Source organism: Notamacropus eugenii, chromosome 6 (assembly GCF_028372415.1).
Source record: "Notamacropus eugenii isolate mMacEug1 chromosome 6, mMacEug1.pri_v2, whole genome shotgun sequence".
Classification (NCBI taxonomy): Eukaryota; Metazoa; Chordata; class Mammalia; order Diprotodontia; family Macropodidae; genus Notamacropus; species Notamacropus eugenii.
In genome coordinates, this window is record NC_092877.1 from 298,892,813 (window position 1) to 298,910,693 (window position 17,881).

At 37.4% G+C, this 17,881-nt stretch overlaps 1 protein-coding gene and 1 long non-coding RNA gene across 3 annotated transcripts in view; one reads left to right on the top strand and one right to left on the bottom strand.

The window, feature by feature from the left end:
• Positions 1–8,319, top strand: part of BMPR2 (bone morphogenetic protein receptor type 2) — a 225,700-nt gene extending 217,381 nt beyond the window's left edge. For both annotated transcript variants that reach the window (XM_072617306.1, XM_072617307.1), the window contains exon 13: positions 1–8,319. In XM_072617306.1, coding sequence (XP_072473407.1) covers positions 1–251 — 251 coding nt within the window. In that variant the 3' untranslated portion in view covers positions 252–8,319.
• LOC140509626 (uncharacterized) overlaps positions 6,791–17,881 on the bottom strand; it is a 26,275-nt gene continuing 15,184 nt past the window's right edge. The window contains exon 3 of the long non-coding RNA XR_011968846.1: positions 6,791–13,181. This is a non-coding gene — a long non-coding RNA (uncharacterized lncRNA). The remainder of the gene's footprint in view (positions 13,182–17,881) is intronic.

The window sequence follows — 17,881 nt, forward strand, 5'->3', positions numbered from 1 at the left end:
TAGGTGAGTCATCACAAGATGGCAAACCAGGGTCAGGTGAAAAGATCAAGAAGCGTGTGAAAACCCCCTATTCTCTTAAGCGGTGGCGTCCTTCCACCTGGGTCATCTCCACGGAACCACTGGACTGTGAGGTCAACAACAATGGTAGTGACAGGGCTGCTCATTCCAAATCCAGCACTGCTGTTTACCTTGCAGAAGGGGGCACTGCCACAACCAGGGTGTCTCAAGATACAGGAATGAACTGTCTGTGAAGTGTCTCACAAGCCCACCCAGAAAAGGACTTTTTTTTTCATCATTTAAAACAAACATGCAGAAGACATTAAAAAGAAAACAAAAACTTTATCCTCCTGTCAGCTCCCCCTACCAAGGACTTGCTTTAAATAGATTTCAGCTATGCAGAAATTTTTTAGCTTATGCTTCCATATTTTTTAAGTTTGTTTTTTTATGTTTTTGCACTTTTATTTAGTCTCACTAAAGTTAAGTCTGTCTGTTATGACCACAGAATTCTATATATGTGTATCAAGAAGAGGTGGTCTCAAAATATTTTTTTAAATGTATTTCTGATAATCATTTTGGACCATTTTCTAAAAGGTCACTAAAATCAGAAGCAGACTCTAAGACAGGTTTGGCTGCGGTGGTGTCTTGTACCCATGCTTGACTTCTGTGCACAAGCTGGTTTGTGTGTTTGTCCGCTCCTGACTGTGTCTTTTGAACATCCCTCTTGTGTTCTGTTGGAATGTGCAATAGTCTGAAGGCCACAGGATGCCCAGCGTTTGTGACATGGACACAGGCATGTCCTCCCACATGGTTGATACTAGTTAATTTCTTCCCCATCAGTCGGGCTGGTCAGATTGTGGGACATTGAACTTTGCATGTTGCAGCCAGCCTGAAAGTGCTACCTTGTCTCAATATTTCTCTTAAGACGATTATGGAGAGTGCAGAAACCTTACCTCAAAGGACTCTAAAAGAGGGAACCACAAAACTTAATTTAAAATATAATTCTTTTTAACCTTCCAAATCTGAATACATTTCCTTCCAGGCATTTTAAGAAACCATAATTAGAGTATTAATTTTGAAAATTCTTGAAATAAGAGAGCATTGAACAAAAAATAAGAAAACACAAATGTCAGCCATTTTTCCACTTTATTTCCTATTTGTGTCTGTGCTCTTTCCATATTCAGTCATATTAGTAATATGTTATGTAAGGAGTACATTTTCACCAGAAAGCATAAAGAGCTAACATTGTGATATAGTTTGTAAGTAGGTAGGTTGTTCTCTCATCCCTTCACTGAGCAGTCTTTGACCCAAAAGAGGTTCAGTTTCCTGGTTTGAAAATGGATTTTAAGAATAATTTTTAGTTACAGACCTGTAGTATCTTGTGTATTTAGTTCCCAAACAAAGCCACATGGCTTCATCAGAAAATGGTTTATCTTCCTAAGACCTAAAACACTGTGTGGAAAAATTATTCCGTCAGCATGCCAAATGCCTGTGGCAGGAAGGATTGCTGCCAAACCTGCCTGTCTTAAGCTGATTGAGGCCGAACTTCTCTCCTTTCAAGTCATCTCTTTCTTTGCTTTACCTTTTACATGGTTCCTCCCCCATTAAGTACTTTTGCCCACTCTCCACATGAGCTGCTGATATAGAACTAGCATATGTGTTGTGCTGGATTGCCTTTTTCTGCCATAGCATATCTGTGTCCCATTCCTTGGGCTCTTATTATTTCTAAGGCTTCCCTTCCCTCTTTCACTCGTTTTGAAACATATCTAAGCAGCCTCAAAATATGCTTTCTCAGAAATGAGAGCACCTTCTCTCAAATGAGTATGCCTTTCTTTCTAAGCACAATTCTTCAGTAACTCAATGTGTGTGAACAATAATAATCTAATACCTTTTATTTCTCTAAGTGGTCCCAGGGCTTTATTTCCATTAGCTAAATAATTCCCAAAATGTTGGTTCAGGGATCTTCCTCCTGAACTACAGTGCCTCAGGCATGGAACCCTCTCCAGACACTTCTCCATTTAGCCAGAGATAGTGGGCCTGACAGACCTTTCCTTGCATGCTCATTTCATTCTTATGTTTTCTAGCTGCTGTGAGCTCACATTCTAGAAATGGAATACTTGCACCACATTTGGGTTCTTGACCCTGAGCCCTTTGTCTACTTTTTGGCACTGATGCTAGCAAAAATGGTACCTAGGCTTCCATGGTTTGACATTTCTCTTTACTTGGACTTCTATAGGCTTTTCTCCAATTTCTGCTCACATGAGATAAACTTGATTTTTCTAGTGACAATAATCTGTGTAATGAAATTATTTGAAAAAATTTTCCTTTGTTCTTCAGGATTTAAATAACAGCCCTCAGAGACACTTCAGGGAATGCTTTTCAGTAATGGATAAGAAAAATATTCAGACCCTCATCCAATATGAAGGATGTTTAATAGTGGGGAAAGAACATCTCAGCTCTACCTGATCCTTCTTGTCCTGCCGTGATAGGAATTAGTCCATACGCTACTGTGCTTCATTTGGGGGTTAATTCTTTGTAAGTTTTCCAACATTTTAATGTTTGATGTAATCAAATGATGTGAACAAAGTTTATATGCCACAGAAAAAAACCTCACTATATTATTCATTAAACAAAAGCCTATTATAATAGTTGTATTTTTTCCCTCCACTTCTCTAGCAGTCTGATGGAAAAAAGCAATTTAGAAAATGCTTTTTATGATAAAGCATCTTATTAGTAAAAATAATTCTGAAACATGGTTTTGTTAAATAGTCATTAATTTGTTTCAGACTTCTTAATTTCTTAAATATGTTTGTAATTTTCAATGAAATAATTTCACTTTAACTGTCTTCATTGTGGTTCTACTACTGCTGCAGAGCAGTAGGCTAAAATACATGTTTCTAAATTCTGATGTTTAACTGACATTGAGAACATTGGAATTTAGAAAGTAGTTTGATCTTTTTACAAACAAAACCCTTATGATTAAAATAATAGAAAGTAGTTCAATGAACAGTAGTAAAGAAACTTGAAAGCTCTAATAATAAGTAATCCAATTCCAAAATAGTACCCCTAATTAAAGTTAAACTAGCATACCAAAAATCAGTGGTTGAAAATTTTTGTTTTATTGTTTTTAGGAAAGGGTTTAATTATAATTTATGAGGAAAATAATTTTCCTTTCCTTTGTCAATGGATGGTTTATTAGAAGACAGGTATATCATCAGTAGACTGACGCTGTAAATAAGGGATTGTGCCAATATTACATAAATAATGACAAGGATATTCTGTATGCTGCTTGGTTGGATGAAATTCAGTCAGAGTAGGCAAACAGAGGACCAGTTTTCCTAATTGTTTTAGCAGAGCAAAAGCTAAAAGGTAAGCAGGCATCAGAAGATAAGAGCAAGCATGTCTGAAATTAATTTTCTCTACTTGTAACCTGGAAAATGTGGCTAATTTAAGGCTGAAAGAAAAATCAGTCCATTGCATGCTAACATGAATTCTAAAAAGGTTTCATTGCTGCTCATTGTAACTTTACATTGCAGACTTAAGGCAAAATTATTTTTTAGCAAAGTGGATTATTAGTATAAAGAGACTTTTTTGTAATAATTCCATGTTGATATAAAAAGCTTGTGATTTTTGTTAGTATATTTAATGAGCTCAGTTCTATCAAACATTTGTTTCCATTGGGAAAACAATCTCCTTTTAGGGTAAGAAAACACAATTTTGTCGTTTTAGAAAGCAATACTAAGAGAAAGAGTAGGCATGGTGTGTAGGAAGGCTACAAGGAAAAGCTTTGCATCAAGTGGGTTTTGTAAGGCTGATTCCTTCATTTTTATCTGTTTGTTCTATAAAACCTTAATTGATCCTAAAGGCATCAGGAATTGATATAGGAAACATTTGATTAAATATATGTAAACATGTGCACATACACAAGTGGGAGTTATATTAAAATGGAACAAGAAGTATATTTTTAAAATTTTCCAAATTTAGCATGGAATGCTAATTTCTGGCTTAAAAGACTGAGAGCTATGCAATGTTTCTAGCTGGAATGAAAACACAAGATTCATTTTGGAGTGGGCCATACTTAAGATCCAAATCTTGAGCTATATGAATTTTTGTCAAAATTACCTTAAATGTCCCCTTCATAGATATGCTCAATAAAGAAATAAAACTGGTAAATCACCAGTTGAGATACTTATGAAAGACAGAACCAAAACAGGACAGTTAACCAGATATTCAAAATTTAGTAAATGCATAAAAAACATTAGGAAATGATATAATTGGGAGATCCAGGCCAGGATGGCAGCTTACTCAGTATTCCTCTCCAAACAACTTTAAAATAATGCTTCAAATCCAATTTTGGAATGACAGAACCAACAAAAGGTCTAGCTCTAAGAAAACTCAAAAGGTCAGCAGGAGAAGTTTGTGACACTGGGGTGGAAGTCTGTCCAGAGCCCACACTAATGGTTGCAGTAACAGTGGTTGTAACAGCAACAGCTTCAGGAGCTCTCTGCCCAAAGAGGGTAAGGGGGTCAGACAACTGATTGGAAAGAAATTATAAGGGATCCTTTGCTGACACTGGGTAGAGTTGGCACTGATTATCAATTCTATTACCCATAAGCAGTTCTGGATTACAGTTCAAGGGTGGAGAGGGACTCAGAGGGTCAGTCACAAGGGAGCAGGGACCCTGGTCACAGTACCAACACAAAGAGAGCACTGGCATTTGTGTCTTCAGGAAATCAGGAACCCTTCCTGGGTAAAGATCAAAGCATGGAGCAGGAGAGCAATGACCACAGCTCTCTGAATCACACCACACTGGAAACACCATGAACTTTCAGACTCCCAGAACTACTTCTGAAAACAACAGCATGAAAAAGCCTGATTCTTGGGACAGTCCTCCTCACCCCCACGCCAGCCCCCATGAGCAGAGCCCAATTTTAACATAAAGTTCAGAGTCAAGAAATAGGCAGGGGAAATGAGCAAACAACAACAAAGGTGGCAGGGAAGACCAAGACATAAATTCAGAAGAAGGTGACAGTGTGAAAATAAGTACAAGCAAATTGTCAAAGAAAAAATATTAATTGGATCCAAGCCCATCAAAATTCCTGGAAGAGTTAAAGACAGATAATAGAGGTAGAGGGAAAAATTGAGAAAAGAAATGAGTGATGCAAGAAAATTATGAAAAGAGAATTAACAACTTGGTAAAAAGAGACACAAAAACGTAGGGAAGAAAATAACTCCTTAAAAAACAAAATTGACCTAATGGTTAAAGAGGCAGAAAAATTCCTTAAAAAACAATTAGCCAAATAGAAAAAAGTACAAAAAAACTCACCAAAAAAAAATAATTAAAAATTAGGATTGGGCAAGTGGAAGCTAATGACTCCATCAGACATCAAAAAACAATAAAAAAGTCGAAAGACTTGGGAGGGCCAGGCCATCTAGTTGTTTGTCCATTTAAACTAACATTGGTCTTGTGAGATTGAGCTATGACACTCTTTGTTCTCTGTGTGTCCAATCTTTACCTTGCAGAAGTTTCCTGTGTACTTTATAAGCCTTCTGCTTTCTCTCCCAGTAGAAAATGGTCATGATCCTCTGTATGTTATCCTTTCATACACTTCAGAACTGTTCTGTCAGTTCAGATGTCTATTTTCCAGACTCAATTTTCCTAATTCCTTTAGTTTTTCCTATCTTACTTCATAATCCTTTCTATTCATAGTTTTAAGCAGTTAAAACATAATTATAGCATTCAAATAGTCCTCTAGTTGAATAGGTGCAGAAATTGAAAGCTAAGATTGCAGAACTTGACAAGAGGTTCAGTTATTATGCCATTAGCAAACTAGCCCTGGAGGACTGGGCTTTCGACTGGACCATCCAATACTTTGTAAATTTCAACTCTAGGATTTTACGTTTAAATGTTCCACCAATTAAAAGTGTAAAGTCATGCATGAAGAGTTGTACATCTCACTAGCTTGCCATACTTTGATATTGTTTTAACTATTATTGCAGCAAGCTTTGTATCAAGGTAATAGAGCCATAATAATGTTGTTTAAACCTCTTTCTGGATATTTCATACACTAAATGCTGCAGGTTTGGCTGTCAGATAGATATGCTATACTAATCAAGTATCATCTGTGGGAATTTTCATAGGCCACTTTTAAAATGTATATATTTCATTGCAGCATAAGTTGGATTATGACAACCAATTTTCATTCTTTTAATTTCTTTCTGAATTCCCTTCAGTGGCTGATTAAAGCTGAGTTATTTCTGCATGTAAAGAAAAAAGCTAGAAACTCAGTTGATAGCAAAAATACCTAAAAGGAAAGTCAAAAACTCTAGTCTGTATATTAAAATTATACCTAAAATAAATCTGATTTTTAAAAGAATTACTTGAACATTTAAGTTCCGTTACTATTGTTATGATGTTCACAAAGTTACTATGAAAACATTGTACACATGTTTATTTTTTAAACCCATTTTAAAACTTAACATCTAGATTTTAAATTCTTTCGGTAAAATAAATCTAGATTAAAATGATTGTCATATAGGACCTCAATTTAGGATTGAATTTTTTAAACAGTTAACTTTTAAATTAAGATATTTTCAGTGTTTTAAAAGATAATTTATCATTTTTAACCATTTAATTTGCACTTGTAGGTTAAGCTTTTGAGCATCTAAGTAAGTCAGGGTACCCAGTTTCTCAGGGCCCACCATGTCTCTTTACACACTTCAGACTTCAGTTGATTCTAGACAGTTGGGTCCAGTCTAATATATAAGTGTAATCTGTGTATTACCTAGTACCTTTTATTTCATCTTTTGTTAATTTAATTTACATAATTACGTTATATAAGAGAAGAGATTCATAAAAAAAAAAAAAACCAAAACTTGGCTGGTTGTATAATAAGAGGATGAATAAAAGGATGGTTCTGAAGCAAAGGAACCTTCCAGACTAATTGGCTACATGTTGCTGCATAGTAAATAATGGCCTTCTAGTGGAAATGCCATCTTCAAAGACATTACAATCCTTTCAGTTAATGAATGTGCAGGTTGGCTTGAGTAGGTTGTTTCTTGTTTTAGTGGAGGAGCTCACCTACGTGGTAGAATTTTCTCAGCAAATAATTTGTTTAACCTTAGAAAACTCTTTTCCAAAACATAAGTCAACAAATCCAGAAATAATTTAGAAGTTTAATAAGAAATAGCCCAAGATGGTAGCACTCTTCACATTGTTGAGCCCAGCAGGAGTTTGCCAAGTTACTCTCTCTCTCTCTCGATTCAGATTTGAGCCTGAAGTTCAGTTTTGTTTGTTAAATTATCAGGCAGGTTAAGACCCAAAGCTAGGCATTTCACATACTTAAAATCCTGCTAGTGAAGTAATCTGAAACCTAATCTTTCATCTCAGGCAATACGCCTCAGTATCAATCCATTCATGTTTATAAGAAAACTAGCACCCTCTCCACAAAATGTTTAACACTGAGAGACTGAAAGAACACAAAAGACCTAAAAAAGATACAATTCACAGTTAATTCAGCCTACATTTTAACTTTGAATTACCTGGCTTCTGTGGCTTTTTTAAGATCACATTTATTTATTCAAACCATTTTGTACGCTTTGTCTTCATTTCCTTAGGTAATGTGCTGCATAGATGTTTGTATAAGCTGGAATCATCCTTAGATTTCAGTTGGTGACTTTTTTCACATGAGTATATCTGGTTTACTGTAAAATACACTAATTTCTAGGGTGTTTGTAGAAGCTGAAATATGGAGATGTATAGCTGCCATGGTTATTAGGAAAGGACAGGAGAAATATAAACTAAAGAACATTCATGTCTAAATAATGCTTTTCTGGAAAAGAAAGTGTAAAGAAAAATCATATTCTCCTCAGAACCCTCTTGCTAACGGGTATTTTTGTTGATGTGTTTTCCTCTTAAATTGGTGTCCATTCCTCTAAAATTATGGATGGAATATCATGTATGAATTTATAAATAATTACTTTTAGTTACTTTGCTTTTGTATAAGCTGTCTGATAGCTTGCTATGCTGTAAAAGTTGTGTTTGATGGAACAGTGTGAGTATGAAATATGAAATAAAGCAAATTACTTTTCTTTTTTTACCATCTATGGATGCCACTATGAAAGCTGACATTAAGCCACTACAGAGTTTTCTATGAATACTTGTAAGTAAACGCTTTGATATATATAAACCTAAATAAAAAGAGATTGTATTGATACAGAGACATTGGATAAGAAAATTTAAAGACAATTCTTTAGGTTTAAAAAAAGGCTTGCTGTAAAATGGTGCATTACTCCATTTATTAAAGATCATATCAATGACAATTGTGGTTTTTTGGCTTGGTGGATCTACCAGAAGTTTTGATTGCTTGAAAATTGTATTTTGTATCTTCAAGAAACTTAGAATATTCAGATCTGTTGATCTTTGATAATTCAGTGACCTTTGATTTTATTTAGCATGAGTATTCTCTCTAGTGATGCAGATAACAATTTCTCTATGAATGTGCAAAAGGTCTTTGAGAGTTGTAGTGGCCAAATAACAATTCTACCTAAATTAATTTACTCATTCAGTGCCATACCAATCAAACTACCAGATAATTATTTTCTAGAACTAGAAAAAGTAATATCAGAATTCGTTTGGAAGAACAAAAGGTCCAGAATATCAAGGGAACTAATGAAAAGAAATGCTAGGGAAGGTGGTCTAGCCCTACCAGATCTCAAATTGTATTATAAAGCAGCAATCATCAAAACCACTTGGTATTGACTAAGAAATAGAAGGGTAGATCAGTGGAATAGGTTAGGTACTCAAGGCACAGTAGTCAATGAATATAGCAATCCACTGTCTGATAAACCCAAGGACCCAGCTTCTGTGAGAAGAACTCACTGTTCGACAAAACTTGCTGGGAAAACTGGATAACAGTGTGGTGGAAACTGGGCCTGACACCGTACACAAGAATAAAGTCCAAATAGATACATGATCTAGGTATAAAGATTGATACTATAAACAAATTAGGGAAACAAGAAATAGTGTATTTGTCAGATTTATGGAGAATGGAGAAATTTTTGACCAAATGAGACAGAACATTATGAAGTGCAAAATGGATAATTTTGATTACATTAAATTGAAAAGTTTTTCCACAGACAAACTCAATGCAACCAAGATTAGGAGGGAAGCAGAAAACTGAGAAAGAATTTTTGCAGCTAATGTCTGTGATAAAGGCTTTATTTCTACAATATATAGAGAACTGAGTCAAATGTACAAGAATACAAATCATTCCCCAGTTGATAAATGGTCAAAGAATATGAACAAGCAGTTTTCAGAGGAAGAAATTAAAGCTATCTATAGTCATGAAAAAATGCTCTAAATCACTATTGACTAGAGAGATGCAAATCAAAACAATTTTGAGGTACTGCATCACACCTATCAGATTGGCTAACATGACAAAACAGGAAGATGATAAATGTTGGAGAAGATGTGGGAGAGTTGGAATTCATTGTTGGTGGGGCTGTGAGCTGATCCAACCATTCTGGAGAGGAATTTGGACCTATGCCCAAAGGACTAAAAAATGTGCATACCCTTTGACCCAGCAAGAAAGCTTCTAGAATTGTATCCCAAAGAGATCATAGAAATGGGAAAGAATTCCACACGTACAAAAATATTTATAGCAGCTCTCTTTGTGGTGGCCAAAAACTGGAAATTGAGAGTGGTAGGAGATTGTATCTGATGTAAGTACACAGTTCAGTGCATTAGAGTGTGACTAGGGGCAGAGGACACACAAATCTCACATCTCATTTTCTACGGTAGCCAAGGGCACAGAAGAGATACAAAATACTGTGTGAGTTACTGGGAGGTGGAATGATTTAGGAAGGCTTCTTGGACAAAGGAGCATTGAGGTTGGGCTTTAAAATAGGAATCCAACACTAACGGGAAAAAGACCATTCCAAGCCAAAGGAAGAGCAAAGGCCAAAAGGCAGAAAAGCATGAGCCACACATGGGAAGTGGCAGCTGTGGTGTGAAATGCTGAGCATAGTTGAGAGGAGCATAAGAGAAAAGCTTGGGAGTATCAGTATCGGTGGCTTTGAGAAAAGGAGTGGTGACTTGGTTTAGTCAGTTGGAGGGAGCTTAGGTATGGAGAAGAATAATAGGAGTAGATACTTTTCAAAACTTTCTCCCCACTGGCTTGCAATAGTGCCTGAGACTCAGATTATTAGTCCTCTGAATTTTCATTAATTGGCTCTCTTGAAAGTCATTTTAAAATACAACAAGAGAGATAGCATATTAAAACCTTAGTAATGGCTGTTTATTGTTTTTTAGTCATGTCTCACTCTTCATGACCCCATTTAAGATTTTTTGGCAAAGATATTGGACTTCACCTCATTTTACAGATGAGGAAACTGAGGCAAACAGGGTTAAGTAATTTGCTCAGGATTATGCAGCTAGTGTCTGAAGATTTGCACTCAGGAAGATGATGATTTTGTCTACCTGGTTCTGGGCCTGGCACTCTATCCAATGCACCACCTTGCTGCCTAGTAACACAGTAGCTCTGATGAATACAGATATTATAATAATTCACATTTATAGGATTTTTTTAGATTCACAAAACTTTTTGGTCATCTCCTTTGGTCTTAAGAATTTACCATTAGCCAGTTACCACAGAGCCAAGAAGGAAACATCTCTGAGTAAAAGGGCTTTTGATTAAGAATGGAGGAGGGAAGAAGTTGCCTAACAGGAGGTCTTGAGCAGTACAAGAAGTCACTGAAAGCTAAAAGTAAGTGGGCCCATGACATTAACCAACTTAACCTTCTTAACCGTTTAGCCCTGTGGCAGACCTTAAACACGCCATAGGAATTTTTGGCAGGAAACAAGTGGACTGCTACCAGAGACCACATTGCAGTATGCCAAACAATAAGATATCCATTAGGTTTAGGAGACTAGGAGAAACTTTTTCTTATAACCCATAAATTTGCCTTACAGGTTAATGCAATATTCAATTTCACAAGCTTCTACTTCCAGGTCTGCACACCAGCCCGGTGTGTAACATTCAAGTGGTTATTAAAGGTGGTGATAACTAATAATTTCTATTTTTAATTACCTCAGATGAGATCCCATGACCTGGGAAATTAACCATAACTGTGTCCCCCAGTGCCTTTTAATTACCACCTCCTTCATTTGGTAGTACATATAAAATAAGTCCAATCCTGCACAAGTGTCAGATCCTCCTTCAGTTACATGTGTGTATACACATACATGTGTATGTGTATATGTGTGTACATATATATACATATGTATAAAACACATCCTTCTCTAAGAGGAACATCCTAGAAATTGAATTGCCTTTTATCATAGGATAAGACTTTCCATTTTGAGGCCAAGTGAATAACAAAGAATTCAATCTACTTTTCAATTAAATTTGAAAAAATATTTATTAAATGCTCAGTCTGTCCTCTGCTTTATCTGGACCTTGTATACATACAGCACAGAAGCATGGACACTTTGCAATTAAGGGACCTGACCTTAGAGATCATATACTCGCCTTTCCTCATTTTCTAGATTTCAGTGGAGGCCCAGGGAGGCTCAATGGCTTAGCCGCCATTACCCAGAGCTAGCTGAGCCAGAATTCAGACCAAGGTCCTTTAACTCCAAATCCAGTGCTTTTTTATCCCATCACAAGAATCTTCATATCTAAGCTAACCTCTCACATTCTGATAGATGGGAAAACTAGGGAGCAAAGACATAAATAAATCTGGAGAGTATCAAAGAAGACAGGATGATCAATAGTGTCAGAGGCTGCAGAGAGATTGAGGACAATGAGGATTGAGAAAAGTCCATTGGATTTGGCAACTAAGAGATCAATGGTAACTTTGGAGAGACCAGTTTTGATGGAAGGATAAGGTCAGAAGCTGTATTGTTAGGAATTTAGGAGGAAAGACAAAATAAAGGCACCTGTTCTAGATGGCCAAGGAATTTAACCTCGGAGGGCAAGAGAGATATAAAATAATATTTAGTGGGGATGATAGGGAGGGGGAGCTACGGGAAGTTTGAGGAATGATAAAGAGGTATGGAAGAATCTCCCTCAGTGCAGAGTGAGATAGTGAATTGATAAAGAAGGTAAAGATTGCCTAGCATCAGTGAGGACCTAGATGAGGTTGTGTAACAAATTTGTAGTGGACATGGTCAGAACAGTAGAATGATTTTCTCCAACTTCATTTAGCAGCACATGTATAGCATCAAAGGCAAAAGACGGTGGGGATGATTCAAGGCTAAGATGTGGCATAGCATAATCAATATAAAAAGGAGGTAGGGCTTCAAGAGAAGGGCAATATAGTTGAATTGATTCACTAAGGGTCAAGGTAGAGAGAAGAGGAGAGGGTGGCTAATGCAGGGGAAATGGCCTGGGAAATATGGAGATGAGTATAGTCCACAGAGGGTATGATGAAGAGACTGACTTGACTAAGATAGATGTTCATATTATGTGGCAAGTAAGATGGAACAGATAGTGGAAGACTTTGGAGGCTGTACTAATTTTGGAGACACAGTACAAATCTTAATCTAACAATTAATAACTATTGTTTGGCCTTCCTTTACCACTGAGGGACCCCTTTGCACTAGACTGCACTGGACAGTATATGGTTTGGATCCAGTTCACACTGGCTTCTACTAAAAGGAATTAGGTTTCCTTTTCTCACATTCCAGCTTGTTAAATTTCACCCTAGTGCCCTTGGGACAAATTTGCTGATAGCTAAGTTATGACTCACATAACTTTTTGGTTTCTCCAAAAAGGAGAGAGTAAGTAAGTACTTAATGTATAATATGAATCAGATATGGAATGAATGATCAATTTATTCTTACACACAAAAGAAATGCTAAACATAAAAGACAGCACTCCTTAATAGAAAAACTTTAAACAAAATCCATTCTCTTAATGTAACTATAATAGTCTGCTGAGAGGATGATACTTAAATTTCAGAATATAAAGCATTTTGTAGAACTGCCATTTAGGCATTTTACATTGCACCTTGACTCTGCGCTGTTCAGATAACTTGAGGTATATGATTGCTGGTAAACTGACCAGTTTTAAGTCAGTCCTCTTTTCGGTGGCCATCTTCTCCAAGCCCAAACTGAATCTTTTGAATTGTTAAGACCTCCAACCTTGGATACACCTATTTCAGAAGAGATGATCATTCACCTAAAAACAGAAAAGAACAAGCTCAGAAGTCCAAAAGGAAGCCAGGAGACCAGGAGCCTAGTTTGGTGCTGCCCCCCTTACCCCCATTAGCTGTCACATGGTTAATATTGACATGATGCTGGAATGGACAGGGCCAGCTCTTCCTCACACCTCTTAGCACTCTTTGTGTTATGCAATGTCATGGAGAGCCCACCACACTCTATAGTCAGGCAATAGTTAATAAAATAAATAAACCACATATGCCCTAAGGATGGCTTAATAGCACTGATTTCTTTGAATTTCGTACCGCTGTTGTAGAGCACATGAGCAAGAGATCCCAAGTCAAAAGCTGCCTTTTCTTTTAACTGATGGAACACTTTACCCCTTTGTCACTGTCACAGGGTAGGTGAGGACCAAGGGACCACTCAGGGTTTGCCACATCACACCAAGTAAATTCTTTTCAGTACTTATTGACCACGTAACTGGAAACAGGCCCTAAAACTCCCACAAGGTCCACTGAAACCAGGAAGGGTATCTCTCAGTACATTCAATGGAATGGGCCCTGTAGACCAAGTCAGCCTCTGCTACTCTAGCTCTGCCATTTACTAATTGTGTGACTTTTGGCAAGTCATTTAAATTTTGGGACTATCTGTAAAATGAGTATAATGGGCTAAATGATCTCTGTGATCCACTCTAGCTCCAATGATCCTGCCTTCAAACATGCCCAAGTCTTTCTCATCCTTAAAAAAAATCCTTCATTAGACCCTACCATCTCATGCTATTGTCCAATATCCCTCTTCCCTTTCTCAGCCAAAACCCTGGGGAAAAGGCAACTCTTTGCTTTCCTTTTCTCTTATTTCTCAACCCTTTGCAATCAGACTCTTCACCTCATCATTCAACTGAAACAATTCTCTCCAAAGTTACCAGTAAGATTTTAATTACTGAATCTGATGATCTTTTCTCAGTCCTTAATCTTAATCTGCTGCACCTGAAAACTGAATCCTCTTTCCTTCTGTAAATTCTCTTTTTTCTGGGTTTTTATGACACCTTTCTCCTGGTTTTATTTTTAACTATAAGATCCCTCCTAATCTGTCTCTTTTGCTTACTTAACTATATTACATCCCACAGCCATGGGAGTTCCCCAAGATTCTGTCCTAGGATGATAGGGCACCCTTATCTCTACAGACTTCATTTCTTGGTGACCTCATCAGTTCCCAGAGGTTTAATTATCATGGCCATATAGATGAATCACAGATCCAGCCCTAGTCTTTCCCCTGAGCTTTGATCCTGCATCTCCAGTTGTCTATGGGCATTTCAAATTGAGCGTTGCCACAATGTAGGAATTTGTTTTGCTTGACTGTATTTGTTATAAGGGTTTTATTTTTGTTTTTTATTTCCTTTTCAATGCAGGAGAAGAAGGTGAGGAAAAGTAAATGCTTATTAATTAAAGTTTTAAATTTAATTTAACTCTTATTGACTGTACCAGAAGCATCTTAAACTCAACAAGTGCAGAACAGAACTCACTTTCTTTCTACGAAAACCCTTCTCTCTTCCAAACTTTCCTATTTACATCAAAGGCACCCATGGTATTTCCAGCCTCCCAAATTTTTAATCTCAGCATTATCTTTACTCCTGACTCTCCCTCTCCCTACATGTCTAATCAGTGGCCAAATCTTCCAGTTTCTACCTCCAATGTCTACCAGAGATGCACATCTCTTGCTTCCACCCCCTTCTCTACAGGTACCACCTTAATTTACTCTCTCATCACTGTTCACTCAGATTATTTCAGTGGCCTCCTAGCTGGTCTTCCTACCTCAAGTCTCTATCTACTCTAGTCCACCCTGAATACTGGTGCTAAAATAATTTTCCTTAAGCATAGATTTAACCATATCTCTCCTCTTCTTAATCAAGCCAAATAGCTCTTATTGCCTCTAGAATCAAAAACAGTGTTCCAAAAATTTTTGTGTAATTTTAAGTTATTAAAACTTTAAACGGATCAACTAGATCACACAATGGATAGAGCACTGGTCCTGGAGTCAGGAGGACCTGAGTTCAAATCCAGCCTCAGACACTTGACACTCACTGGCTGTGTGACCTTGGGCAAGTCACTTAACCCCAACTGCCTCATTCTGGGTCATCTCCAGTCATCCTGATGAATATCTGGTCACTGGATTCAGATGGCTCTGGAGGAGAAGTGAGGCTGGTGACCTGAACAGCCCTCCATCACTCAAAACAAAATCAAGTACAAGTCACGTCATCATTTCTCTGGTGGCGTGGTCTTCTTTGGCAACAAAGGACGAACACACAAAAACACATCACAGTGCGTCCACTAGGAGACTACCTTCCTTCATGTTCTGATGAGTAGGATGCCGTCCATGACTCTGACGCTAGATGTCTCTGTTCTCTTGTGTGTGGCCAAACACACAAAACTTTGAGTCATTTTTCTTTTCTTATGGAAAGAACATAAATAATTGCTGTTCATACTTAGCACATGCAAGTCACTTCACCTCTATCTGCCTCAGTAACCCCATTTGTAGAACCTCACAGGGTTTCTGTGAGAATCAAATAGATTAACACGTAAAGCATTTTGCAAATGTTAAAATGTTACATAAATGCTACCCATTGCTATATAGTATTACATGTGGAAAGAATCGGTCCTTTTTTTGTTGACTGAAAGGCCTCCCTCACTCAGAACAAAGTCAAGTGCATGCCATGTCATTATTTCTCTGATGGCATGGTCTTCTTTGGCAAGGAAGGATGAGCACACACATAAAGGGCAGGAAAGGTCTTCCAAGTGGATGGTGGCTCTCCTCTAAAGCAGCTTATTTGCCACTTGTCTTGACCCAACCCAAGGGTATGTCAGTAGTGACAATGTAGCCCTCAGAGATGATCTTACACCTACAATAAAAGTTAAATCACAATCTCTAAGGCTAGGTTTTCTACCTAGCAGGGTAGAAGAGGTGATCTAAGTGAGATTTTCCCAACCATTAGAAACTGGCTAGTGCTTTGTAGGAGTGCTTTGCAAATGGGGTTAAACTTGCTTTGAGTCTTTTATGAAATGATTGCTTTTTGTTCTATTTTTATGTTTGTACTAGGATATTATTTCTGAATCTTATTCCATTATCTTCTTTGATCTGCACATTCTATTCCACTCTTCATAGTGTAGCCATGTTCCAAGGACTATGCCCAAGGTGGGAGATCATAATATGCTCAACTTCTTTTCATGCTGCTATTTGCAAATGGCATTGTACTGACAGCATCCATGCTGGCTGCCACACCCAGAGACCAAATAGTACAAGAATTGCCCCTTGTAAGGCAAAAATTGATTCCATTTATTTTCTATAGTGACTCCTACAAAGATCAACATAAAAAGGAAGGCAAGGAATGTTGGGCTAATCCTCATAATCTCTGTCTTCGACCTTACTACCCTGAGATTTATGTATACTCTTATTTGAGACAACCCACCCTTAACATGTACGACTGGCTACAAACTTATAAATTTTGCTTTACTGCTATTGGCTTACATATCGTTTATGTTATTGTTAAAAATTTACTGATTTATTGCCTTCCCACAGAATGTTGGTTAGAGGCTGGTATAAATTTTACATTATTATAATTTGCCTTATAGGCTCCCTATGCTCAAATGCCTCTGTGATCCCATCTCTGTAGACATTCCCACCACTGAAGTAGATCATAATTCATCCTGGGTGCAACTCTTGTCTGTATCCTCCCCTAAGCTTCTAAGGAAGGGTCCACCCAGTGTTCTAGGAGTCCTTCCCCATTTTCCTCTTGGCATCATAAAGACTTGCACTGGGAGTGCAGAGGCCAACTGTTTACATGAAATATATTTTGCTCTCACTTTGCTTTCATTAATCAACCAGCCCATCTTCCTTGTTTTGAACCTAATGCCATACAATCATTTACTGGGGTCCTTCCCAGTTCCTTCTTTGTTGTGTGCTGCAGATTGATCTTATCCACCATTCCCTCTCCATTGTCCTCTGATTACAGCTTGTTTTTAATTCTTTAGAGACCTGTGCTCCATGACTCAGCCATGTAGCACACAACTCATTTAACCTATGTGATTGTAAAAGCCATCTGCATTATAATGCTAATAATAGAGGAGTAAGGATTGAAAAATACTTATTTTAGAATGGACTTCAAGGATTCATTATTCAGCAATATGGGAACTCCCTTCACTAATTAAAGCCTAATTTAATTGTGTAAATGTTTAAATGTTTCATGAGTTGCTATGACCAAAAAAAAGACAGAAATTCATCTGGAAACAAACTTAAAGATAAAACAATAAAAACTAATAATAACTATCATCTATGTAGTGCTTTAAGGTTTACAAAGTGCTTTACCAATAGTTCATTTTATCCTCAGAACAGCCTTGGGGGTAGGGCTGTTATTATCCCCATTTTACAAGTGAAGAAACTGAAGCAGGTGACAGTTAACTAATCTATCCAGCGTCACACAGCTAAAGTCTATTCCGGGACTGGTGAACCTGCGGCCTTGAGGTCACGGGGAATTGTTCTGTAAAACTTGGACTCAGTCAAAAGGCTGCACTCAAGGACCTAAAAGGCCACATGTGGCCTCAAGGCCGCACATTCCTCAACCCTGGTCTAAGGCCATGTTTGAGCTCTAGTTTTCCTGACTCCAAGTCCAGCTATCCACTGTCTCTAAAAGCTAATTCTGGATTAAATTTAGAGATTCCAGTCAAT